The 26,894-nt window shown below is 48.8% G+C and overlaps 1 protein-coding gene across 2 annotated transcripts in view; it reads right to left on the bottom strand.

Annotated features, from left to right (window-relative positions):
* Window positions 1–26,894, bottom strand: part of LOC135528346 (plexin-A2-like) — a 326,345-nt gene that overhangs the window by 137,808 nt on the left and 161,643 nt on the right. For both annotated transcript variants that reach the window (XM_064957364.1, XM_064957365.1), the window contains exon 5: window positions 3,291–3,391. In XM_064957364.1, coding sequence (XP_064813436.1) covers window positions 3,291–3,391 — 101 coding nt within the window. The remainder of the gene's footprint in view (window positions 1–3,290; window positions 3,392–26,894) is intronic.

The raw sequence follows: 26,894 nt of genomic DNA, 5'->3' as shown, positions 1-26,894 counted from the left end.
GGGGGAGAGAGAGAGAGATGGGGGAGAGAGAGAGAGAGAGAAGGGGAGAGAGAGAGAGAGAGAGAGAAGGGGAGAGAGAGAGAGAAGGCGAGAGAGAGAGAGGGGGAGAGAGGGGGGAGAGAGAGAGAGAGATAAGGGGAGAGAGAGAGAGAGAGAGAGAGAGAGAGAGAGAGAGAGAGAGAGAGGCGAGAGAGGGAGAGAGATAAGGGGAGAGAGAGAGAGGGAGAGAGAGAGAGATAAGGGGAGAGAGAGAGAGGGAGAGAGAGAGAGAGAGAGATAAGGGGAGAGAGAAAGAGAGGGAGAGAGAGAGAGAGAGAGAGATGCATCTCTAGCCTAGCTCCGTGATACAGACAGACATCGTGCCAACACTTTCAGGGAAAAAGGAGCAAACATTGGCGAGAAGAAGGAACACTAATTTCATTAAGTTAACATTGATTCAGGGAAAGGCGTCCATGGTGGCCAGGCAGTCACAGCTGTGGAGGATGGAGCCATACAGTACTCAAATGCTATTAAGTTGAAGGAGTTGAAGGGAGGATGCAGATCCATTCCTCTACACAGCCTCCTGTTGGCAATGGCCACCCTGCACCAACAGGCTCTTCTGATCAACGTCCCCAGAAGATGTATTATGAGACTGAACGACATTATGATGCTCAAGTAGTCCTCTTTTACAGACCTCTGCCATACCAGCAGACACTCCGTTTTGTCTTTGTACGGTAGTTCAAGCAGGGCTGACAGGGGAGCGACCCCCTCTAGCTTGGGGTCAAAGAGAGAGTGGGAGACAGGCGGCAGCATGGAGCATAGGAGGACAGAGTAGGGCAGAGCAGGACAAAGTAGGGCAGAGCAGGGCAGAGTAGGGCAGAGGAGGACAGAGTAGGGCAGAGCAGGGCAGAGGAGGACAGAGTAGGGCAGAGCAGGGCAGAGGAGGACAGAGTTGGGCAGAGCAGGGCAGAGTAGGGCAGAGTAGGGCAGAGCAGGACAGAGTAGGGCAGTGCAGGACAGAGTAGGGCAGAGCAGGGCATAGTAGGGCAGAGTAGGGCAGAGCAGGACAGAGTAGGACAGAGCAGGGCAGAGCAGGGCAGAGTAGGGCAGAGCAGGGCAGAGCAGGGCAGAGCAGGGCAGAGTAGGGCAGAGCAGGACAGAGCAGGGCAGAGTAGGGCAGAGCAGGACAGAGTAGGACAGAGCAGGGCAGAGCAGGTCAGAGCAGGACAGAGTTGTGCAGAGCAGGGCAGAGTAGGGCAGGGAAGAATAGAGTAGGTCAGAGTAGGGCAGGGCAGAGTAGGGCAGGGCAGAATAGGGCAGAGCAGAGTAGGGCAGGGCAGAGTAGGGCAGAGTAGGGCAGGGCAGGGCAGAGTAGGGCAGAGCAGAGCAGGGCAGAGTAGGACAGAGCAGGGCAGAGTAGGGCAGAGCAGGGCAGAGTAGGGCAGAGCAGGGCAGAGTAGGGCAGAGTAGGGCAGAGTAGGGCAGAGTAGGACAGAGTAGGGCAGAGCAGGGCAGAGTAGGACAGAGCAGGGCAGAGTAGGGCAGAGCAGGGCAGAGTAGGGCAGAGCAGGGCAGAGTAGGGCAGAGCAGGGCAGAGAAGGGCAGAGTAGGGCACTATGGTGTAGGACAGCAGATGGTAATCCGACGTAATACCAGGGCCTGACCTCTTCACACACACACACCATTACACCACAAAAACAGCTGCTCCTGAGTCCTGCCCAGCTGCCCTCTCAGTTACAATGCTGATCTCCCTCCCAGCATCATCTCAGCAAGGATAAACAGTTCCACAACGCAGCGTGAGCAGGATTATCAGCAGCACCCGGTCTACAGAGGAATGAGTGTGATTACAATCAGAGCCCACTGAGTCCATGAGGCAAATGTTAATGGCCTGCTAAATGATCTTAGTGAAGGCATGCTAACCCAAAATAATAGAGGGTGTTACTGTCGCCCCAGAACACCCTGCCTGCATCCCTGCATGGAGGAGTGCAAATGCTCAATGACCTTGTCTCCAGGAAATGATTTGTCCTGTCCCAGTTTTGGAGTGATGCAAATGACTTTAAGTACACTTTGCAGGGGTCACCATTACAATAATGATGATTGCAGCTCCACATATATTCAGCTATAGCTTCTTCTTCTTCTTCTTCTTCAGAGTGTGGGTTGTGTTTAGCCAGGGCTATTCATCAAATACAGCTTAGAACGCAGAGAGAGAGAGAATCCATCTAACTACAACCCCTTCAGTTCCATCTATTCACTTTCATCACAGAGACGTGTATCTGGACATACAGTCAATCGACCAGGGTTGCTTGTTCTTTCTCTCTCCCTCTCTTTCTCACTCTCTCTTTGTCTCTCGTTCTTCCTCTCTTTCGCACTCTCACTTTGTCTCTCGTTCTTCCTCTCTCTCTCTCTTTTTCTCATGCTCACTTTGTCTCTCGTTCTTCCTCTCTCTCTCTCTCAAACACTTTCTCACTCTGTCTCTCGTTCTTCCTCTCTCTCTCGCTCTCTCTCTCTCTCAAACACTTTCTCACTCTGTCTCTCGTTCTTCCTCTCTCTCGCTCTCTCTCTCTCTCAAACACTTTCTCACTCTGTCTCTCGTTCTTCCTCTCTCTCTCTCTCTCAAACAATTTCTCGCTCTGTCTCTCGTTCTTCCCCTCTCTCTCACTCTCCCTTGGGTTGTAAAGGGATTTGTACTAAGAGCCAGCCACCAGCAGGTGTCACTGATGGCCTCTATGGTTCAGAGGGCAGCGCTGACTCTATAGGTTGGTGAAGCAGAGTTCAGTGACCTCAGTCACATCACAGCAGAGCGGGCCAACTGTCACTCAACACCAGACGACACAGGCCGACACCTGGCTCTGAACCGGCTCTACAGCTGAAAGAAAGTAGTTACTCAAAAGGGCCACATACACGTCCACGAATACAGTAGGCTGGTCTATGTGGCCTTTCATTCACTGTTCACAGGCTGTCATAAACCATCCCACCAATTGCTTTGTAACTGATGGCCAATGCACCTCTGACTCGAATGCGTGTTATAATTTGTGTCACTGGGAGAAGAGGTCACAGTAGGCTGGGTGGGTGCTCTGGTCAGAGGGTGCGCTCCCACAGTGGGTGCTCTGGTCAGAGGGTGCGCTCCCACAGTGGGTGCTCTGGTCAGAGGGTGCGCTCCCACAGTGGGTGCTCTGGTCAGAGGGTGCGCTCCCACAGTAGGCTTTATGGTCAGCCAATGAGCAGCCAGGTAGACGGACTAAACAGTAGAAAGGGAGACGAGGATTGAGAGGTGAACGGGTGATGCTTGTGGTTGTGTGGTGAATACTCACATGTTGTGTAGGACACACCAGCCACAGTGGGGGTCACCAGAGCTCAGGCACTCTCCACACGTCCCGTACTGATCACATGACTCTATAGGCACCTGGGTCACCTGAAAGAAGCGCAGAGGGACACACAGCAGAGTTACCATACAGTTACTATCTTTGAGTTACATCACGAGTCAGACGTGACGTGGAAACCCGCTGTGAATCAGACAGTGAGGCCTGTACATCATCTACAGTGGAACCAGAAATACTCCTGTTTTGCATTCACTGCTTACTGTTGACCCATAAAAACAAGGCCAATAGGCAAATAGGGATCAGGTTCTGCGCATGTCAGTGGAGGCTGCTGAGGGGAGGAAGGCTCAAAATGTTGGGAACGGAGAGAATGGAATGGATTTCATGTTGTTGTCACCGTTCCACTCACCCTCCAGCCATTTACCACGTGGCTGTCCTCCCCAATGAAGGCGTCACCAACCTCCTGTGTTATTTTACACGCGTGGTGCTGCTGCTCACACTCAACTTCCTCTCGTTTACTCACCCTCTCCTGAACTATGGTGACGTTGTATAGCCTCTGCCTCAGATTTCTGAACAGCTGAAATAAAAAGCCTGCCGGCGATTTGAACAAACACGTATTGTGAAGGCGGTACAACCTTCCCTGTCTGTTGTAACGGATATTGCAGCTGCACAAGCAGGACACACAGTCCCTACACACTGCATTGGATCAAAAACAATCCCTTCTTTCCCCGTGTGATGTCGGCCTGTCTTCGTAGTTGCTGCCATATCGTAGCCGCTAGCCAGAGTTGCTGGAAAAATAACCGTGCTACTGTGACTGCCTCTGCTTCCCGCTTAGCCAATGCTTGCAATCACGATGGAGAAAAAAAAGAACATGAAATCACTGATTAGACATGCAAATATCTCCTACTTGAGTTTTGCATTGGGGCAAAACAAAACGATCTGCATTTTAAACACACACAGGCCCTGCTATTTTACTTCTCTACCTAGCTGTTCCACCTCTGGGCAGCCGAACGTTCTAGGTAGCCAAGCGTGTATCTTAACCAGTAACCGAATCATCAAATCGAGTGTTATGTGTCACATGCGCCAAATACAACAGGTATTACAGTGAAACCTTACAGTACAACCTTACAGTGAAAAGCTTACTTACAAGCTCTTAACCAGCCTGACAAGCTCTTAACCAGCCTGACAAGCTCTTAACCAGCCTGACAAGCTCTTAACCAGCCTGACAAGCTCTTAACCAGCCTGACAAGGGTTCGTTGAGCATCGCTCAGGAGCCCGGAGCTCTACTTCTTTACGTCATTTGTCAACTATTACGTTAAACTGCCTACTATTTGGCATAATAACATTCATAGTTATGCCGCCATGTCGTAGCGAGGGTTTCTGGGAAAATATCTGGCCAATGTTTAATATGGCGATGACAAAAGAACATTACATCTCTATTTTGACTGCCTGTTCGCATCTTGCTTGTGTTTCATATGTTTGCCTAAATAGCTGCATGTAACTCAGCTGCTAAGAAGAACGTGAGGTCTCTAGACTGCCTTTGTATCGCTTATGTTTGCAACAGACAACGGTTTATCAAAACATGACTCACTCAACTGTAAACCATGAATACACTCCCACAAGGGGTCAAACTCAGCTGACCTCCCTTGCCAAACATGACCACTTTACTTAAATTGCTCTATTTCTATGCCTGGCCATGTCTTGGTGTGTTTGGTAATGGTATTCATTGGGGCCGCGGCCCAGGTAGGTCAATAGGGGAGTCAGGTAGCCTAGTGGTTAAAGAGTTGGGCCATTAACCGAAAGGTTGCTGGATTGAATCCCCGAGCTGACAAGGTCGAATTCCCCCGGTAGGCCGTCACTGTAAAAAAAAAAATTGTTCTTAACTGACTTGTCTAGGTAAATAAAGGTTAAATACAAAATAGCTGTGATCGATGCTCTCTCCAATCTCTGTAAAGTGCCATGGGAGCTCCACCATGGTATGGTTCCACCACTAAATGTGGCACTTTAGCTAGACCTGCTTTACTAATGCATTCTAATTACTGGCTTTGGGAATCAAACCCCCCACTAGAACATCTAAGTGAAGGCATGTGGAAACCTCACTTTACTAGGCTACTGGCTTTATATAGCCAGTTCAGTATTCACACACACACACACACACACACACACACACACACTCACTCACACTCAGTCTGCTGTAACGACAGCCCTGCTCCAGGTGGTGAAAAGCACACATCTGCGCCACGTAGTGTCACGTCCCTTCAGTGCAGTCCACGGGCTGAGGACAGCTAGCTCTTCTGCCACATGCCTCTTCCTCTACCTTTTCTGAGGCTACCACCACACGGCATCTTTCACTCTGCCTTTCAGTGCTCCGTCTGCCAGCTGGGAGGTCTGTATGTCTGTCTTTTCACCTCAGGCCCAAAGGACAGCTCCAGCTCCACTCACACCTGCAACTCACCCACAGTCCACAAAGACCACATACTGTAGAGCATATCGCCACACAACAGGCGGACAAACACAGAGAGAATGTTGAGACACGGGGTGAATGCAGAGAAGCTGTTAGCTTTACAGCCAGAGTAAGTAAACAAAATGAAAGTCACTACCAACATGGCTTTACAGCCAGAGTAAGTAAACAACATGAAAGTCACTACCAACATGGATGCACGCATTATCCTTCCAACACTATCTTTCCAACGACAGTATCTTCTATTTCCAAGAATCAAACATAGCAGATCAACGCTCTCTGACAGACAAGGCCAACCTCTCTCTATTCAGCCCTGTCTCATTCTGTCTCTCTGTTCAGATTGATGGCCGGTGTGAGACTGGGGGCCCACTGGGAGGGAGGGGCAGAGTAACACCCCATTTTGGTGCTTTTAAGAGGCTGTCTTCCCCAAACACAGTCCTGGTATATGGCTTTATCACCCTGGGATGGTTTAGAGGCTGGGCGGGGTTAGGAGGCAGGGGCTGGGACCCTATAGCTACCCACCTGTCCCCTAGCTCTGTAGTGAGGCCCCCAGCACACAAAGGGAGCCATTGACACGTAAGTCGGGGCGTCAATAGCGGCTGTACTGTGTGAAGGGGTCTCCACACTCACTCCTGTTACATTAACCCCCCCCCACACACACACACACACACACACACACACACGGGAGCTCAGATGGGCAGGACTTGTGGATGTGGAGGGGGGGGGGGTGCTCCAGGACAAACAGGTGGCAGGCTGTAATGAGTTTCACACAGCACAGGGGGCTATACACATCAGTAACACCACCGGCCACACAGCACAGCACAGTCTGACCACTAATACACACACACACACACACAAACACCAGGAGAGAAGGGGAGTGGAGGAGAATGGGGAGAAAGAAGAGGAGAAGGAGGGAGTACATACAGAGACACAAATAAATACATGGTTATTGTTCTAGTAAGTCATTCTCTGGTATAACGGTACACTCACAGCTCCAACCGTATCATGTGTGTCGGTGTCATCTATCAAAATAGTTTTCTCCCCACAAAACTCTATACTTTCGCTGACTGAGGCAGATCCATTTCTAGGCCATAAAAAGTTCAAATGTGGATACAGCTGTCCGGCCAGGGGGAGGGAGGCCCTAATAACGGAATAGCATCACCAGCCAAGGCGGTGTCACAGACGATACTAAAAGATACAAAGAGAGAAACAAAGGCCGACACACAAAACAGGCATAAATAGAGATATTTAGACAGAGAGAGAACATTGATTTGTTGTCCAGTGTGGGTCTGTACAGTGAAGGTGAGAATGACAAGGGGTGCAGGGGTGGAGAGATGAGGAAGGAGGGGTGGAGAGGGGGCTCAGAGCAGAGCAGCTGTTAGCCAGCTCAGCACACGCTGCAGTCACTCAACACAGCAGGACAGACAGCACAATGAGGCCTGTCCTCCCATCCAGAAGAGAGGACAGCCGAGGGACTGTGTGTGTGTGTGAGTGAGAGTGTTTGTCTGTGTGTGTATGCTCACTCCACCCAGTGGACATGTTTTGAAGGATGACAAAGACAAAGAACAATAATGTACTGTACGGTATTTGATCTAATATCCCTTCAATGTTGTTTTTCTCCTGTTTCCCCCCACAACAACTCTGTAAGATGAAGCCGGTGGCACATTACAATAAGCAACGACGGGTAGCATTATATGATAAATGAATTGTATCATTCTTCTAAGTGAATAGTAATGTAGTCTAAGCTCCATAAGAGGAACCCGGCAAGTGGGCAGGTAATTAGAGAGGAGGGGCAGGTTACAGCCCAGACACACACAGGCAGCAACGCTAAACTGTCATTCACACTTACATGACTATGAATGTATTTTGTATGGGTTGTGAATGTTTAATGAGCTCTTTACGCAGGGAACCCTTCAAAATAAAGCATTATCTTATTTCCTTCACACCTTTAAATGTGAAGGTTTTTACATCCATGCTGTTGGGGACACCTTCATTTTGTTTCCAATGTTTTACTGGCTACAGGATGTAAGTAAATTGATGAGGTTTTTTTGTTTTAATTTTTAAATGTTTACATACAGTATCAGTCAAACACTTGGAAACACCTACTCGTTCAAGGGTTTTTCTTTATTTTTACTATTTTCTACATTGTAGAAAACTATGAAATAACACATGTAGTAACCAAAAAAGTGTTAAACACTTTAGCCACCCTTTGCCTTGATGACAGCCTTGCACGCTCTTGGCATTCTCTCAACCAGCTTCACTTGGAATGCTTTTCCAACAGTGTTGAAGGAGTTCCCACAACAGCTAATCAAATGGCTACACAGACTATTTGCATTTTCTGATTGACTGACCTTCACGTCTTAAAGTAATGATGGGCTGTCATTTCTCTTTGCCATAATATGGACGCATTAAGAACGAAAGAAATTCCACAAATTAACAAGGCACACCTGTTAATTGAAATTCATTCCAGGTGACTACCTCATGAAGCTGGTTGAGAGAATGCCAAGAGTGTTTAAGGCAAAGGGTGGTTACTTTTTTGGTTACCACATGATTTCATATTTGTTATTTCATAGTTTTAATGTCTTCACTATTATTCTACAATGAGAAAATATTAAAAATAAAGAAAAACCCTGTAATGAGTAGGTGTGTCTAAACATTTGACTGGTACTGTATATGCATATTATATATTTTATCTTTAAAACAACAATACAATACAATACAGACAATACAAATAGCCACTCCCACTGTGGCTTCTCTGGTCAGAGGGTGCGCTCCCACAGTGGGTGCTCTGGTCAGAGGGTGCGCTCCCACAGTGCGTGCTCTGGTCAGAGGGTGCGCTCCCACAGTGGGTGCTCTGGTCAGAGGGTGCGCTCCCACAGTGGGTGCTCTGGTCAGAGGGTGCGCTCCCACAGTGGGTGCTCTGGTCAGAGGGTGCGCTCGCCCCCACCTGCCCGAGGTTCACAGCATGAAACTACTCATAACTACCAGGACCAGCACACACACCCCTCACAGCATGAAACTACCCATAACTACCAGGACCAGCACACACACCCCTCACAACATGAAACTACCCATAACTACCAGGACCAACACACACACCCCTCACAGCATGAAACTACCCATAACTACCAGGACCAACACACACACCCCTCACAGCATGAAACTACCCATAACTACCAGGACCAACACACACACCGCTCACAGCATGAAACTACCCATAACTACCAGGACCAACATTCACACACCTCACAGCATGAAACTACCCATAACTACCAGGACCAGCACACACACCGCTCACAGCATGAAGCCAAATCACAAAACATAAATAATGAAAAGCAAAACATTCAATAGTCCCATCCCCACCCTCACCCCTGATTCGAGGATCTCAACGATCCAATCTCCACCCTCACCCCTGATTGGAGGACCTCAAACATTTACGCTGCAAATTTGTGTATATACTTATTTCAACACTCATCTTTTCCACCCTTCAGACAGCCACAGATCAACACATCTTTCCCAGTAAGTCATCATTCTACCTCTCACAATACATCCCTTATTCTCTCCCATGGTGTCTCACTGGGGACTTGAACCTCCCCATGTGCAACAAATCTGACCAAATGTCCCCAAAAATAAACATTTTACCCAAGAGCACAATTATATTTCCTACTGACTGACTGTGGTCCTTCAAATCCCCCAACAATACAGTTCACGGAGTTGGTGAGGGCTGCATTTGGGCTGGTTGGTTGGTAGAGAGAGAAATAGAAAGAGAGAGAGAATAAGAGAGAGCAAGAAATGTCAGGGGAGAGTGAGGAGGAGAGAAATGGCAGGGGAGAGTGAGGAGGAAAGAAATGGCAGGGGAGAGTGAGGGAGAAAGAAATGGCAGGGGAGAGTGAGGAGGAAAGAAATGGCAGGGGAGAGTGAGGGAGAAAGAAATGGCAGGGGAGAGTGAGGGGGAAAGAAATGGCAGGGGAGAGTGAGGGAGAAAGAAATGGCAGGGGAGAGTGAGGAGGAAAGAAATGGCAGGGGAGAGTGAGGGAGAAAGAAATGGCAGGGGAGAGTGAGGAGGAGAGAAATGGCAGGGGAGAGTGAGGGAGAAAGCAATGGCAGGGGAGAGTGAGGAGGAGAGAAATGGCAGGGGAGAGTGAGGGAGAAAGAAATGGCAGGGGAGAGTGAGGGTGAAAGAAATAGCAGGGGAGAGTGAGGAGGAGAGAAATGGCAGGGGAGAGTGAGGGAGAAAGCAATGGCAGGGGAGAGTGAGGAGGAGAGAAATGGCAGGGGAGAGTGAGGGAGAAAGAAATGGCAGGGGAGAGTGAGGGAGAAAGAAATGGCAGGGGAGAGTGAGGGTGAAAGAAATAGCAGGTGAGAGTGAGGAGGAAAGAAATAGCATGTGAGAGTGAGGGAGAAAGAAATAGCAGGTGAGAGTGAGGAGGAAAGAAATAGCAGGTTGAGAGTGAGGAGGAAAGAAATAGCAGGTGAGAGTGAGGGAGAAAGAGATAGCAGGTGAGAGTGAGGGAGAAAGAAATAGCAGGTGAGAGTGAGGGAGAAAGAAATGGCAGGGGAGAGTGAGGGAGAAAGAAATGGCAGGGGAGAGTGAGGGAGAAAGAAATGGCAGGGGAGAGTGAGGGAGAAAGAAATGGCAGGGGAGAGTGAGGGAGAAAGAAATGGCAGGGGAGAGTGAGGGAGAAAGTAAAAGAGAAGTGGCTGAGCAGACAGAGCTGTCAGAACAGAACGAAGGAGAGAGAGAATGCAAGAGAGATGGAGATATGAAAAGAGAGCACATAGGGAACAGGTCATCAGCACCGTCAGAGAAAGACTGACATGTCGGCTCAGAGTAACCGCACGCACGCACACACACCAGGGTTTCCGTTAGCCGGTAATAGCTGGCTTTCGGCCGATAAATTAATCAAATTGCCGCTGGCCAATTGTCCAGAAGAAGAAAAAAATCCCACAGAGAAATAATGGCTTTTACTTATGGAAATACCAGTCGATTTAAATACATTTAACTGGTCATGCTAATCGGTCTATAGGTTAATTAAATTGCTGCGTGTGTACAGTATATCTGTTAAGCATCTTATTTATCACACACGTACAGCATACAGATAGAGAGCCTTAGCGGAGAATCTGTCCGCATACAGCAGCTACAACATATCAAACATCAAATGCATAGGCAACGGAAGGCAGACTTCTTTAGCGCGTTTACACACCACCTCGCAATGAGCTGGAGGCCGTATGCATTTTGAAAACACATACTTCATTGTTTTGAAACCTGGAACCTACATATTGTAATGAAACAGGCAGGGAGCAGGTCTCGAACCCTCGACCTCCTAGGCCGAAGTCCAGCTTTTGCGGCAGATGCGATTTCCGCGCTTATAAACCCAGGGTCGTTACAATATTATGAGGCATGTCTTACCTTGCTTCAAAGTAGCCTAGCCGAAATCGGACCATATCTGTGGAGGCAATTATTTTATATAAACTGTCTTTCATTGTCCAGAAGCCAAAGCCACAATCTTAGTCATGTTAGCAACCCATGCTAGTTGTTTCATATTAGATCTCCCCTACTTGTTCAATTTCAATCAGATTTTTTTCTTCTCTGTCACATGAAACCATTTTCCCGCTAAATGCATTATGGAACAAACATTTGCGTGTAGCCTACTGCCTTGTGCGCATTGCTGCGCGTATAATGTGAAGAAATAATACGTAGTTGTTCAACGTTTTAACCTAACCGTTCTGATCTGTTGCATCAGACTCATTGCTCTTAACGTTTGTTATGTAGCCGAGGCCTACTGCTTGTATGGATTTGGGATCTATCGTCCCACAACTGTCTGAGAGTCTGTTTGGAATAGGCCATTTCTTTCTCGACGAGCTAACAAATAGAATAGGTCAACTTTTCTGCAATGGGGGATAGTAGATTGACATAGGTGGCCTAGTGTTTGGTGCGTTGGACTAGTAAACCGAAAGGTTGCAAAATCGAATCCCCGAGCTGACAAGGTAAAAATCTGTCGTCCTGCCCCTGTTAACCCACTATTCCTAGGACGCCATTGAAAATAAGAATGTGTTCTTAACTGACTTGCCTAGTTAAATAAAGGTTTAAAAATGAAATACATAGCTAGTGATTTTGTTGCTCTTACTCATCTTGTTGGCTGAAGAAAAGTTAATGTAAAAAGTAATTCTTAAATGTCCAAAGTGCTCATCAGAATTTGGTAAGTGGACACACTAATCGAGTTATACACCCAATGCATATCAGTCTGGTAAATTTCTCAAATGCGCAATTCTTAAATAGCTGCTGGCCAAGTGTTCTGCGCCACATTTTCATAACAGAAACACTGACGCACACACACACACACACACACACACACACACACACACACACACACACACACACACACACACACACACACACACACACACACACACACACACACACACACACACACACACACACACACACGGGAAAGAGGTTACTGCTCTTTGGACCAGCACACAGCAGAGAATTACAATATATGAGCATTAGAAAGCAGGAGGACTCCTCTAAGCTGGTTCTGTACATGTGTGATAAACGGTCATTCTGAACGGTCATTTCATTCTAACCCTCTATTGGCCATGCTGTCCTGAGACCCAGCCATGCACACGGCACCTCTATGATGGATGGAGGGAGAGGAGAAAGGGAAAAAGGAGATACAAGGATAGAAAATGTGTGTGAGTGAAGCCAGATGTGTTCCAGTATTCAGAAACCCACCGTTGCTGTCGCCAGGAATGCAGAGAGGAAGCAATTCCAACAGCCGTTACCAAGGCAACAGGCCTGGCACCCCCCCCCCCCTCTCTCTCCACAGAGTGGTAAACAGCTGGCACCTCTGGGACAGCCTGCCACCTACACCCTTACACTCCTCAACCCCCATCCATGTTTTATGCGAGCTGCCAGCCCACCACGTCACTGGAATGAGACACATCGATCATCCACCATCCACACACTTCGCTTTCAGAAAGAGAGAGCGGGAGGGGGAGAGAGAGGAGGAGAGAAAGGAAATGAGGGAGGGAGAAAATAACAATTCTAAAAGGGGAAACAATCTACTATTGACCAGTCCATGGCTGGTGACCCTGTATATCCCAACTCCCCATCCACCAGCCTTAACCCTGCCTGTTCCCCGTCACCCCCCTCTGTAATCTGGTCTGCTAAACCCACTGAGACACTCCATAAGGCCAGGGGCCACTTCTACTACATCCCGCTGCCCACACACACTCCCACAAATCCACCCTCCCCTTCTGACATTCACCACACTGACCACTCTCTTAGCTCTGAGGCCACCACAGGGACCATACCTCTCTCCCTCCCTCTCTCTCTCCCTCTCTCTCTCTCTCTCTCTCTCTCTCTCTCCCCCCTCTCCCTCTCTCTCCCTCTCTCTCTCTCTCCCTCTCTCTCTCTCTCCCTCTCTCTCTCCCTATCTCTCTCCCCCCCTCTCTCTCTCCCTCTCCCCCTCTCTCTCTCTCTCTCATAATCCTCTCCTTCTCAGAAGTAAAGAGAGGGAGTATGCTGGAGACAGTCCGACCAGGAGACAAACAGAGCTTGGTTGTGGAGTGGGTCTGTCATGGGGGGGTCATAGGAACCTGATCTATGGTTGGGATTGGAGAGCTGCAGGTGCACATCTGGTCTAGAGAATAACAACCACTCCATCGGACTCTGTATAGGGTCTTAGTTGACGTGCCCTTTGGCAAATATGTCAAAGATAGTACACATACATGTATACATACTGCATGTCAGAGGTACTATATATGTATACATTCTGCATGTCAGAGGTACTATATATGTCTACATACTGCATGTCAGAGGTACTATATATGTCTACATTCCGCATGTCAGAGGTACTATATATGTCTACATACTGCATGTCAGAGGTACTATATATGTCTACATTCTGCATGTCAGAGGTACTATATATGTCTACATACTGCATGTCAGAGGTACTATATATGTCTACATTCTGCATGTCAGATGTACTATATATGTCTACATACTGCATGTCAGAGGTACTATATATGTCTACATACTGCATGTCAGAGGTACTATATATGTATACATTCTGCATGTCAGAGGTACTATATATGTCTACATACTACATGTCAGAGGTACTATATATGTCTACATACTGCATGTCAGAGGTACTATATATGTATACATTCTGCATGTCAGACATACTATATATGTCTACATACTGCATGTCAGAGGTACTATATATGTCTACATACTGCATGTCAGAGGTACTATATATGTCTACATCCTTTATGCATTACATGCCAGAGAGTAGGATTTTCTGTGTACTGTAAGTTTTTTTGTAGACTTGAATATCAGATTAGGGACAGCTGTAGCTCTGTTGGAAGTGAAGAGTTCTGAGGAGAGGTGAGGAGACATTACCGTAGATTTCCCCTCCTCTCCTCTGCTCTCCTCCTCTCCTCTGCTCTCCTCCTCTCCTCTGCTCTCCTCCTCTCCTCTGCTCTGCTCTCCTCCTCTCCTCTGCTCTCCTCCTCTCCTCTGCTCTCCTCCTCTCCTCTGCTCTCCTCCTCTCCTCTGCTCTCCTCCTCTCCTCTGCTCTCCTCCTCTCCTCCTCTCCTCTCCTCTGCTCTCCTCCTCTCCTCTCCTCTGCTCTCCTCCTCTCCTCTGCTCTCCTCCTCTCCTCTGCTCTCCTCCTCTCCTCTCTCCATGAGGTGTGATGACATAGAGCAGCTCCTGTCCTCCACAGAGATGTTAGTTGTGTTGGTTTAATGGAGTTGGGCTGAGCCCATTGATTTGGTTCAATTGAACCATCTAGAGCAGCGGTGTGGATCTCATTTTGCCCTGGGGGCTGCATTCGGTCTTCATCGTGGACCAGAGGGCCACACTGAAAATTGCTAACATTTCCTTGCTGTCAAAATGTAAAAAAACAATCTTGCATTTGCTGCGCTCTCTGACTGTCTAGTGATTATTATCGGGAAGTGTATGAATGTCAGTCCATTGACACTGTAACAGTATAATTTTAGACCGTCCCCTCGCCCATAACCAGGCACGAACCAGGGACCCTCTGCACACATCAACAACAGTCACCCACGAAGCATCGTTACCCATCGCTCCACAAAAGCCGTGGTCCTTGCAGAACAAGGGGAACCACTACTTCAAGGTCTCAGAGCAAGTGACGTCACCAATTGAAACGCTATTTAGCGCGCACCACCGCTAACTAGCTAGCCGTTTCACATCCGTTACACTTGCACAGTGATTATTAGCAAGCTGGACAGTCCAGAAACTGTATGAATGAATGTCCATCATATCTACACGGTTTTGATTTGGTTTTTGTCATTTTGAAGTATATTGAGTTCATATACGTTTATTTTCTTTACTCAAACCAGTCACAGGCCGGATTGGTCCCCCTCGCGTGCCGTATGTTTGACACCCCTGATTTAGACACTACAGAGCCACAAGGCCTAGTCAAGATGACTATAAAAAGACCTGTGGGTTTACAGAAGTACGAGCGCACGTACACAAGTCAATACACACGTGCACGTATATAAAACACAAACACACGCACGCACACAAACACACGCACGCACACACACGCACGCACACACACGCACGCACACACACGCACACACTAACTAACAAGAATACGCTCTGACAGAGCAGCTCTGCCAGTTCAGAGGAAAATAAAACAAGAAAAATAGAGGAGGAGAGGAGATTGTGCCCCCTGGCACACATGGGTCCTGTGACATCATAGCAGTGTGAAAGTAGGCCACAGCGGGCACGGCGCCACCATTGCTGCCCGGCCAAGCAGAGCCAATGAGCTCCAACTACCCACTATCCCTCCTGAGGAGTCAGTCAGCATGCCACTCTGCCACCCCTCTTACCCCAAACCAGGCCTCTCTAACCCTGTTCCTGTGGAGCTGCCCTCCTGTTGGTTTTAACTACAACCCCAGTTGTAACTGACCTGATTCAGCTTATCAACCAGCTAATTATTAGAATCAGTTGTGCTATATATTAGGGTTGGAGTGAAAACCTCCAGGACGGTAGCTCTCCAGGAACAGGGTTGGAGAGACCTGCCCCAGACAGTGCCAGCCCCAGTCTGCCACCCCTGACCCCAGATAGACAGTGCTAAAGCCCCAGGCTGCCCATCCTCCCTTCTTCACACTGTGGATGTCTCTGGCATCAGAAAGAGCCAACAGACTGACAGACAGGAGAAAGGAGAGGTGAGGAGAGGAGGCCTGCCGAGAGGGGAGGCCAGCCGTGTGGCATCTGATGACCGCCGTTTGAACCCAGTTGGTCTGAATAATGCTAATTATGAGTTTACATAACCAAGGTACTCTGTTCTGTGGGTGGAGGATGGGTCCCGGTCTCTCAGGGGCCCTGGGATGCGGGGGGACGGGGGTGTTCTGCCGGTCACTGGGACAACAACCAAACTTGGGAACGAGGGAAAGTTTTAGCGGGTGGAATAGTAGAGAAAAATTGGAGGTTGATTTAGTAGCAATGGATATATCACGATACAGCTATATGGACACTCAATCATTATGGTACTTTTTAATTGTAAGTTTACAAACATATATTATGATAAACAGAATTGAAACTTGTATCTCATTATGTTAATTGGTGGAATAAGTATAACCAGTAATAATGGTAATGACACATGCCTGGTCAACTCCCGTCCTTGGGGGCCTGATTGGTGTCACACCTCCCTAATCTTACTACATTTGCACACACTGTACATAGATGTTTCTATTGTGTTATTGACTGTACATTTGTTTATGTGTAACTCTGTGTTGTTGGTTTTGTCACACTGCTTTGCTTGGCCTGGTCGCAGCTGTAAATGAGAACTAGTTCTCAACTGGCCTACCTGGTTAAATAAAGGTGAAATAAATAATATATATATATAATTTTTTTTTTTTAAATATGTTATTGGACCATAAACAGATTTGGCTAATTAATCTATACGGTCCAAATAATGATTATCCATGCTTCTTTGAAAATGTATATAATAATTAATCAAACCTACAAGCAATACAAGACTCTATTATTATGTGGGAAGATTTTTTTAAACGTTTTAAATACCTCGTAAAGGATACATGTGTTTCAGCATGTGTTCCCTGGACTGGTTGCCAACTGCATAGATGAATGACAAACTGTAGCAGTGGGTTCGATGTGGCTCTCGGGGTGGGGGGTAGGGGGAGTTCTACCTGGAACCGAAAGGGTTCTACCTGGAACCAAAAAGTGTTCTCCTATGGGGACAGCCGAGGAACCCTTTTGGAACCCATATTTCTAAGTGTGTAGGGGAGGGCAGAGGGAGAGTTAAGGGAGGGCAGAGGGGAGATGTAGGGGAGGGCAGGGGGAGAGGTAGGGGAGGGTAGAAGGAGAGTTAAGGGAGGGCAGAGGGGAGATGTAGGGGAGGGCAGGGGGAGAGGTAGGGGAGGGCAGAGAGGAGATGTAGGGGAGGGCAGAGTGCAGATGTAGGAGAGGGCAGGGGGAGAGGTAGGGGAGGGAAGGGGGAGAAGTAGGGGAGGGCAGAGGGAGAGTTAATGGAGGGCTGAGGAGAGATGTAGGGGAGGGCAGGGGGAGAGTTAGGGGAGGGCAGAGAGGAGATGTAGGGGAGGGCAGAGTGGAGATGTATGGGAGGGCAGAGTGCAGATGTAGTTGAGGGCAGGGGGAGAGGTAGCGGAGGGCAGGGGGAGAAGTAGGGGAGGGCAGAGTGGAGATGTAGGGGAGGGCAGGGGGAGAGGTAGGGGAGAGCAGAGAGGAGATGTAGGGGAGGTCAGGGGGAGAAGTAGGGGAGAGGTAGGGGAGGGCAGGGGGAGAGGTAGGGGAGGGCAGAGGGAGAGTTAGGGGAGGGCAGAGAGGAGATGTAGGGGAGGGCAGGGGGAGAGGTAGGGGAGGGCAGTGGGAGATGTAGGGGAGGGCAGGGGGAGAGGTAGGGGAGGGCAGTGGGAGATGTAGGGGAGGGCAGGGGGAAAGGTAGGGGAGGGCAGTGGGAGATGTAGGGGAGGGCAGGGGGAGAGGTAGGGGAGAGGTAGGGGGAGAGCAGAGTGGAGATGTAGGGGAGGGCAGGGGGAGAAGTAGGGGAGAGGTAGGGGAGGGCCGGGGGAGATGTAGGGGAGGGGAGAGAGGAGATGTAGGGGAGGGCAGGGGGTGAGTTAGGGGAGGGCAGAGAGGAGATGTAGGGGAGGGCAGGGGTGAGAGGTAGGGGAGGGCAGAGAGGAGGTGTAGAGGAGGGTAGGGAGAGAGGTAGGGGAGGACAGAGAGGAGATGTAGGGGAGGGCAGAGAGGAGATGTAGGGGAGGGTAGGGGGCGAGGTAGGGGAGGGCAGAGAGGAGATGTAGGGGAGGGCAGGGGGAGAGTTAGGGGAGGGCAGAGAGGAGATGTAGGGGAGGGCAGGGAGAGAGGTAGGGGAGGGCAGAGAGGAGATGTAGGGGAGGGCAGAGAGGAGATGTAGGGGAGGGGGAGAAGTAGGGGAGGGCAGAGAGGAGATGTAGGGGAGGGCAGGGGAGAGGTAGGGGAGGGCAGAGAGGAGATGTAGGGGAGGGCAGGGGGAGAGGTAGGGAAGGGCAGAGTGGAAATGTAGGGGAGTGCCGGGGGAGTGGTAGGGGAGGGCAGGGGGAGAGGTAGGGGGAGAGGTAGGGGAGGGCAGAGTGGAGATGTAGGGGAGGGCAGGGGGAGAGGTAGGGGAGGGCAGAGTGGAGATGTAGGGGAGGGCAGGGGGAGAGGTAGGGAAGGGCAGAGTGGAGGTAGGGGAGGGCAGAAGGAGAGGTAGGGGAGGGCAGAGTGGAGATGTAGGGGAGGGCAGGGGGAGAGGTAGGGGGAGAGGTAGGGGAGGGCAGAGGGAGAGGTAAGGGAGGGCAGAGTGGAGATGTAGGGGAGGGCAGGGGGAGAGGTAGGGGGAGAGGTAGGGGAGGGCAGAGGGAGAGGTAGGGGAGGGTAGGGGGAGTGGTAGGTGGAAAGGTAGGAGAGTGCAAGGGGAGAGGTAGGGGGAGGGCAGAGTGGAGATGTAGGGGAGGGTAGAGTTGAGATGTAGGGGGGGGAGAGGTAGGGGAGGGCAGAGCGGAGATCTAGGTGAAGGCAGAATGGAGAGGGCAGGGGGAGAGGTAGGGGAGGGCAGGTGAGAGGTAGGGGAGGGCAGGGAGAGAGGTAAGGGAGGGCAGGGGGAGGGCAGGGGGAGAGGTCGGGGAAGAAGTAGGGGAGGGCAGGTGAGAGGTAGGGGAGGGCAGGGAGAGAGGTAGGGGAAGAGGTAGGGGAGGGCAGGGGGAGAGGTAGGGGAAGAGATAGGGGAGGGCAGAGGGAGGGCAGGGGGAGAGGTAGGGGAAGAGGTAGGGGAGGGCAGGTGAGAGGTAGGGGAAGAGGTAGGGGAGGGCAGGGGGAGAGGTAGGGGAAGAGATAGGGGAGGGCAAATGGAGGGCAGGGAGAGAGGTAGGGGAAGAGGTAGGGGAGGGCAGGGTGGGAGGGAGGGGAAGAGGTAGGGGAGGGCAGGGCAGGGGGAGAGGTAGGGGAAGAGATAGGGAGGGCAGAGGGAGGGCAGGGAGAGAGGTAGGGGAGGGCAGGGAGAGAGGTAGGGGAGGGCAGGGGGAGAGGTAGGGGAAGAGGTAGGGGAGGGCAGGGAGAGAGGTAGGGGAAGAGGTAGGGGAGGGCAGGGGGAGAGGTAGGGGAGGGCAGGGGGAGAGGTAGGGGAAGAGGTAGGGGAGGGCAGGGGGAGAGGTAGGGGAAGAGGTAGGGGGGGGCAGGGGGAGAGGTAGGGAAAGAGGTAGGGGAGGGCAGGGAGAGAGGTAGGGGAAGAGGTAGGGGAGGGCAGGGGGAGAGGTAGGGGAAGAGGTAGGGGAGGGCAGGGGGAGAGGTAGGGGAAGAGGTAGGGGAGGGCAGGGGGAGAGGTAGGGGAAGAGGTAGGGAGGGCAGGGCAGGGGAGAGGTAGGGGAAAAGGTAGGGGAGGGCAAGGGGAGGGCAGGGGGAGATGTAGGGGAAGAGGTAGGGGAGGGCAGGGCAGGGGGAGGGCAGGGGGAGAAGTAAGGGAGGACAGGGGGAGAGGTAGGGGAAGAGATAGGGGAGGGCAGGGGAGAGGTAGGGGAAGAGGTAGGGGAAGAGGTAGGGGAGGGGAGGGCAGGGGGAGAGGTAGGGGAGAGGTAGGGGGAGAGGGAAGCTCCATCTGTGTCAGAGAGCATGGTGAAGACCACTGTGCTGCGAGGCCCACAGGCACACACATACGCACACACACGTAAATACTCAATAACCTCTGACAACCCCACTACTGAAACAGACACCCCCTTGGAGACAAAGCAGAGAAAAACAGACATGTTTGCTCACCAAAAACAATATATTGTTTTTCAGTCCTCTTTCTCTCTCTCTACCTCTCTCTCTCTACCTCTCTCTGTCTACCTCTCTCTGTCTACCTCTCTCTCCCTCTACCTCTCTCTCTCTACCTCTCTATCTCTACCTCTCTCTCTCTCTACCTCTCTCTCTACCTCTCTCTCTCTTTACCTCTCTCTCTACCTCTCTCTCTCTTTACCTCTCTATCTTTACCTCTCTCTCTTTACCTCTCTCTCTTTACCTCTCTCTCTCTACCTCTCTCTCTCTAGCTCTCTTGTCTCATCATAACGCTACACACTGAAAAACGCTGATGTACAAACACATTGATTTACTCACACGGTAATGGGTTCTAAATAATGCAACACAGGGGTTTGAACAGGTTCAGAGAACATAACTGAAAACCGGAAAATAATGTAATTATTCAAGGAACAGAAACGGAACAGGAACGAAAGCGATCCATACTGTTCCGGAAAATAACTGTAATTTTAAAAGCATGGGAACCGGTCAATAACGGTCTTTTACGTTCCAGGCATTTTATTCTAGTCACCCCCAAAAAACAACACAAAACACCTATGCAAAGCCCTCAGTCTGTCACTCAGAAACATATTCTAGTTTCTGCTTGCCAGCTGGAAGTCTTTGCCAGTGTGTGTGTATGTTTAGGCTAATTGCCCGTCCCCCTTTGGAAGCATTGGTTACTGACTGTGCTGACGTTACCATAGGTTACTGACTGTACCATAGGTTACTGACTGTGCCATAGGTTACTGACTGTACCATAGGTTACTGACTACTGATGTTACCATAGGTTACTGACTGTACCATAGGTTACTGACTGTACCATAAGTTACTGACTCTACTGATGTTACCATAGGTTACTGACTGTACTGACTGTACCATAGGTTACTGACTGTACTGACGTTACCATAGGTTACTGACTGTACTGACGTTACCATAGGTTACTGACTGTACTGACGTTACCATAGGTTACTGACTGTACCATAGGTTACTGACTCTACTGACGTTACCATAGGTTACTGACTGTACTGACGTTACCATAAGATACTGACTCTACTGATGTTACCATAGGTTACTGACTCTACTGATGTTACCATAGGTTACTGATGTTACCATAGGTTACTGACTACTGATGTTACCATAGGTTACTGACTCTACTGATGTTACCATAGGTTACTGACTGTACCATAGGTTACTGACTGTACCATAGGTTACTGACTCTACTGATGTTACCATAGGTAACCATAGGTTACTGACTCTACTGATGTTACCATAGGTTACTGACTCTACTGATGTTACCATAGGTTAGTGACTCTACTGATATTACCATAGGTTACTGACTGTGCTGACGTTACCATAGGTTACTGATTCTACTGATGTTACCATAGGTTACTGACTGTGCTGACGTTACCATAGGTTACTGACTGTACTGACGTTACCATAGGTTACTGACTGTGCTGACGTTACCATAGGTTACTGACTGTGCTGACGTTACCATAGGTTACTGACTGCTGACGTTACCATAGGTTACTGACTGTACTGACGTTACCATAGGTTACTGACGTTACCATAGGTTACTGACTGTGCTGACGTTACCATAGGTTACTGACTCTACTGACGTAACCATAGGTTACTGACTGTACTGACGTTACCATAGGTTGCTGACTCTACTGATGTTACCATAGGTTACTGACATTACCATAGGTTACTGACTATACTGATGTTACCATAGGTTACTGACTGTACTGACGTTACCATAGGTTAGTGACTGTACTGACGTTACTATAGGTTACTGACTGTACTGACGTTACCATAGGTTACTGACTGTGCTGACGTTACCATAGGTTACTGACTGTGCTGACGTTACCATAGGTTACTGACTGTACTGACGTTACCATAGGTTACTGACTGTACTGACGTTACCATAGGTTACTGACTGTACTGATGTTACTATAGGTTACTGACTGTACTGACATTACCATAGGTTACTGACTGTGCTGACGTTACCATAGGTTACTGACTGTACTGACGTTACCATAGGTTACTGACTGTACTGACGTTACCATAGGTTACTGACTGTACTGATGTTACTATAGGTTACTGACTGTACTGACATTACCATAGGTTACTGACTGTACTGATGTTACCATAGGTTACTGACTGTACTGATGTTACTATAGGTTACTGACTGTACTGACGTTACCATAGGTTACTGACTCTACTGACGTAACCATAGGTTACTGACTCTACTGACGTCACCATAGGTTACTGACTGTACTGATGTTACCATAGGTTACTGACTGTACTGATGTTACTATAGGTTACTGACTGTACTGACGTTACCATAGGTTACTGACTCTACTGACGTCACCATAGGTTACTGACTGTGCTGACGTTACCATAGGTTACTGACTGTACTGACGTTACCATAGGTTACTGACTGTACTGACGTTACCATAGGTTACTGACACTACTGACGTTACCATAGGTTACTGACTGTACTGACGTTACCATAGGTTACTGACTCTACTGACGTTACCATAGGTTACTGACTCTACTGACGTTACCATAGGTTACTGACTGTACTGACGTTACCATAGGTTACTGACTGTACTGACGTTACCATAGGTTACTGACTCTACTGACGTAACCATAGGTTACTGACTGTACTGACGTTACCATAGGTTACTGACTCTACTGACGTTACCATAGGTTACTGACTGTACTGACGTTACCATAGGTTACTGACTCTACTGACGTTACCATAGGTTACTGACTGTACTGACGTTACCATAGGTTACTGACTCTACTGACGTTACCATAGGTTACTGACTGTACTGACGTTACTATAGGTTACTGACTCTACTGACGTAACCATAGGTTACTGACTCTACTGACGTCACCATAGGTTACTGACTGTACTGACATTACCATAGGTTACTGACTCTACTGACGTTACCATAGGTTACTGACTGTACTGACGTTACCATAGGTTACTGACTCTACTGACCTTACGCACGCACTTCAGAAGATAGGCAGAGAGGTTTTTATTTAGCTACAGAAGAATGGATGAACTTGTTTAGTGTTAGTTAAGGATAGGGCCTAGTTATCACATATCACTTTGGATTTATTAACTACAAAAAGGTAAGATGTGTTTTTAATTCTGTTGCCACTCTGCAAACAAAAGGTTGTTAGCTAGCTAGCTTAAAGGACATCGAACACTCCTCCACAGAAGCCGCTCCTACTCAGTATAATTCTACACCCTCATTTGGATAATGCATGTCATAACAAGATGCCCAGGGCTTCCCCACCTGCACAATTTCAGTCACATCTTGTGCCATAGGCTGCATGTAAACAACTAGCTTGCCTGCTCTATACGCACTGATTGGTGAAGCAATTCAATGAGCTATACTGAACACAAATATAAACGCAACATGCGACAACTTCAACTATTTTACTAAGTTACAATTCATATAAGGAAATCAGTCAATTGAAATAAAATTCATTAGGCCCTAATCTATGGATTTCACATGAGCAGGGGCACAGCCATGGGTTGGGCTGGGAGGGCATATGCCCACCCCCATGGGAGCCAGGCACACCCACTGGGGAGCCAGGTCCAGCCAATCAGAATGGATTTTTTTCTCCAAATGGATTTTTTTCTTTATTACAGACAGAAATACTCCTCAGTTTCATCAGCTGTCCGGGTGACTGGTGTCAGACGATCCAGCAGGAGAAAAGGGCCTGAAGTGGAGGCCCTGGGATACACGTATCTGCGAGTTGTGAGGCCAGCTGGACGTACTGCTAAATTCTCTAAAGCAACGTTGGAGGTGGCTTATGGTAGAGAAATAAACATTAAATTCTCTGCCAACGACTCAGGTGGACATTCGTGCAGTCAGCCTGCCAATTGCATCTGTGGCATAGTGTTTAGTAACAAAGCCTTTTATTGTCCCCAGCACAAGGTGCACATGTGTAATGATCATGCTGTTTAATCAGATTCTTGATATGCCACACCTGTCAGGTGGCTGGATTATCTGGCGAAGAGAAATAACAGGGATGTAAACAACATTTGAGAGAAATAAGCTTTTTGTGCATATGGAACATTTCTGGGATCTTTTATTTCAGCGCATGAAACAACACTTTAAATGTTGCATTAAAATTTTTGTTCAGTATAAATGTACAAAACAGATTAAAAAAGGAACAGAAAATAACTGGTAGGAACAGTGGAACGGAACAAAAAATATAAAAGTTTTGTTGAGAAGTTTTTAAAAAACAATTGAAAAATAATTTCCTCCAACATTTGCCATGTTTTCATAGAGCTCTACAAAGACAAAATGAGTTTTAATACCCACTACTTACACACCTCCACTAGCTGATCTGGTCGCTGCAGAATAGAGAATATAGATGATCTATTTCTTTACTTTGTAGCAGCAGAATATTCCTTCCTCAGAGGGAAAAAAAAGGAACGGGGGAGAGGGAGAAAGAAAGAGAGGAGAGGAGACCAGAGCAGAGGAGACCAGAGCAGAGGAGACCAGAGCAGAGCAGAGGAGACCAGAGGAGAGGAGACCAGAGCAGAGGAGACCAGAGCAGAGGAGACCAGAGCAGAGGAGACCAGAGCAGAGGAGACCAGAGCAGAGGAGACCAGAGCAGAGGAGACCAGAGCAGAGGAGACCAGAGCAGAGGAGAGGAGACCAGAGCAAAGTAGACCATAGCAGAGGAGACCAGAGCAGGCCAGAGCAGAGGAGACCAGAGCAGAGCAGGCAGAAAGCAGGTCCCCTCATCTCCCCTCCCAGTCTCTCCATTGCATACCGTCGCCACTGTGGGCTATCCTCTCCTTTCTTTGTTCTGTAATTCAGTCAGGGGGCTACAGTAAGACGAGGGAATTACATAGATGGCACTCCCACGCTGTGTCCAGGACTGTCATGGCCTCCCTCTAAGATTATAGAGCAATGCTGGCATTTAGGAGGTGTACAACAGAGCAGGGTGTGTGTGCATCCTGACCCTCTCACGGTGACTCTCAGCATAACTCCCCTCTCTTGTCCTCGCAGCAGACAGAGGCTCAAGCGGCTGATTGCTACCTGGCGCCCCTCCTCTCAGTCAGTCATTCACACAGACGGAGAGAGAGACAGAAGGGGCCCCACCACACTGTTGTATGTGACCGCTGTAGTTCTGGTTCTGCTCATTCAAAGTGGTTATGAATGATGGGGCTGGAACAAGGAGTCTCGTCCCTAAACGTTAAAGCAGTTAAAGAACCAGGCCTGTCTGTCTGTCTGTCTGTCTGTCTGTCTGTCTGTCTGTCTGTCTGTCTGTCTGTCTCCGTGGACCCTGCATCTGGCTCTGCCTGTCTTCCTCTGACACTGTAACCAGTAATGAGAACCATTCTCCAGTCTGCATGTGAAGAGTTAATAACACGGCCGCCCATCAACAGGCTTGTGATGGAGAGGGAGGGTGTTTGTGTGTTTGTGTGTTTGTGAGGAGGGAGCCTCCCCGGCACGCTTAGGGTTGTCTGTCGGTGAGGGGGGTATTGATTTAGACAGACTAGCCAGACAGAGAAGGGCATTCTGGTGTAGCAGAGAGGGGTGTGTGTGTGTGTGTGTGTGTGTCAGTGTGTGTGTGTGTGCGCACGCGTGTGTGTGTGTGGGTGTGTGTGTGTGTGTGCGTTTGTGTGTGTGTCAGTGTGTGTGTGTCAGTGTGTGTGTGTGTGTCAGTGTGTGTGTGTGTGTGTCAGTGTGTGTGTGTCAGTGTGTGTGTGTTAGTGTGTGTGTCAGTGTGTGTGTGTCAGTGTGTGTCAGTGTGTGTGTCAGTGTGTGTGTGTCAGTGTGTGTGTGTGTCAGTGTTATTTTCAGATATATTACCGTCTTTGTTGACACGTCTGCCTTTGTGTGTGTATGTGCGTGTTTGTTTGTTCTTTGTCTCTGTGTGGCTCCCTCCTCCACGGTGATGGTGTACATACAGATGGTGGGTTTGGCTGCACCCCACTGCTCTGGTGGCTAGCTGGGCTGTGGGGCTTTGGGTTGGGGTGTGTGTGGAGGGCTGGGGTGAGTTGTGGGGCTGTGGTGCGGAGAGCAGCAGGATGTGAGGACGAGGGCAGCGAGGGATGGGAGGGAGGGGGGGGTGTTAGTAGAGGGGGATTGACAACCGAACAGGCTCAGGTGGCACAGAGACATTCTACTCAGTTCCCTCCACAATACCCCGGTCTCTCTCTTTCCCTTTCTCTCTCTTTCGTTCTCTCTCCCAATTCAATTCAATAGTTTTATTGGCATGGGAAACGTATGTTTACATTGGCAAAGCAAGTGAAGTAGATAATAAACAATCAGAAATGAATAGTAAATGTTACACTCACAAAAGTTTAAAAGGAATAGACATTTCAAATGTCATATTACGGCTATGTACAGTGTTGCAACTATGTGCAAATAGTTGAAGTACAAGAGGGAAAATAAATAAGCATAAATATGGGTTGTATTTACAATGGTGTTTGTTCTTCATTGGTTGCCCTGTTTTTGTGGCAACAGATCACCTATTTTGCTGCTGTGATGGAACACTGCTATTTCACCTAATAGATATGAGAGTTTATCAAAATTGCATTTGTTTTCAAATTCTTCATGGGTCTGAGGGAAATATGTGTCTCTAACATGGTCATACATTTGGAAGAAGGTTAGGAAGTCCAGCTCAGTCTCCACCTCATCTCCCCCCTCCCTTCCTCTCTCTCTCTCTCTCTCTCTGTGCTAGGACTCACTCTGACCAGTACGACAACTGGGTGTGTTTCCTACAACCACGTGTATGACTCTCTTAATTCACTACTATACCATGGAAGGCTGGGGAATATAGGAAC

The sequence above is a fragment of the Oncorhynchus masou genome, chromosome 33 (genome assembly GCF_036934945.1).
Source record: "Oncorhynchus masou masou isolate Uvic2021 chromosome 33, UVic_Omas_1.1, whole genome shotgun sequence".
Taxonomy (NCBI): Eukaryota; Metazoa; Chordata; class Actinopteri; order Salmoniformes; family Salmonidae; genus Oncorhynchus; species Oncorhynchus masou.
Note: the sequence above shows the minus strand (reverse complement) of the source record. Positions and strands in the feature narration are given on the sequence as shown.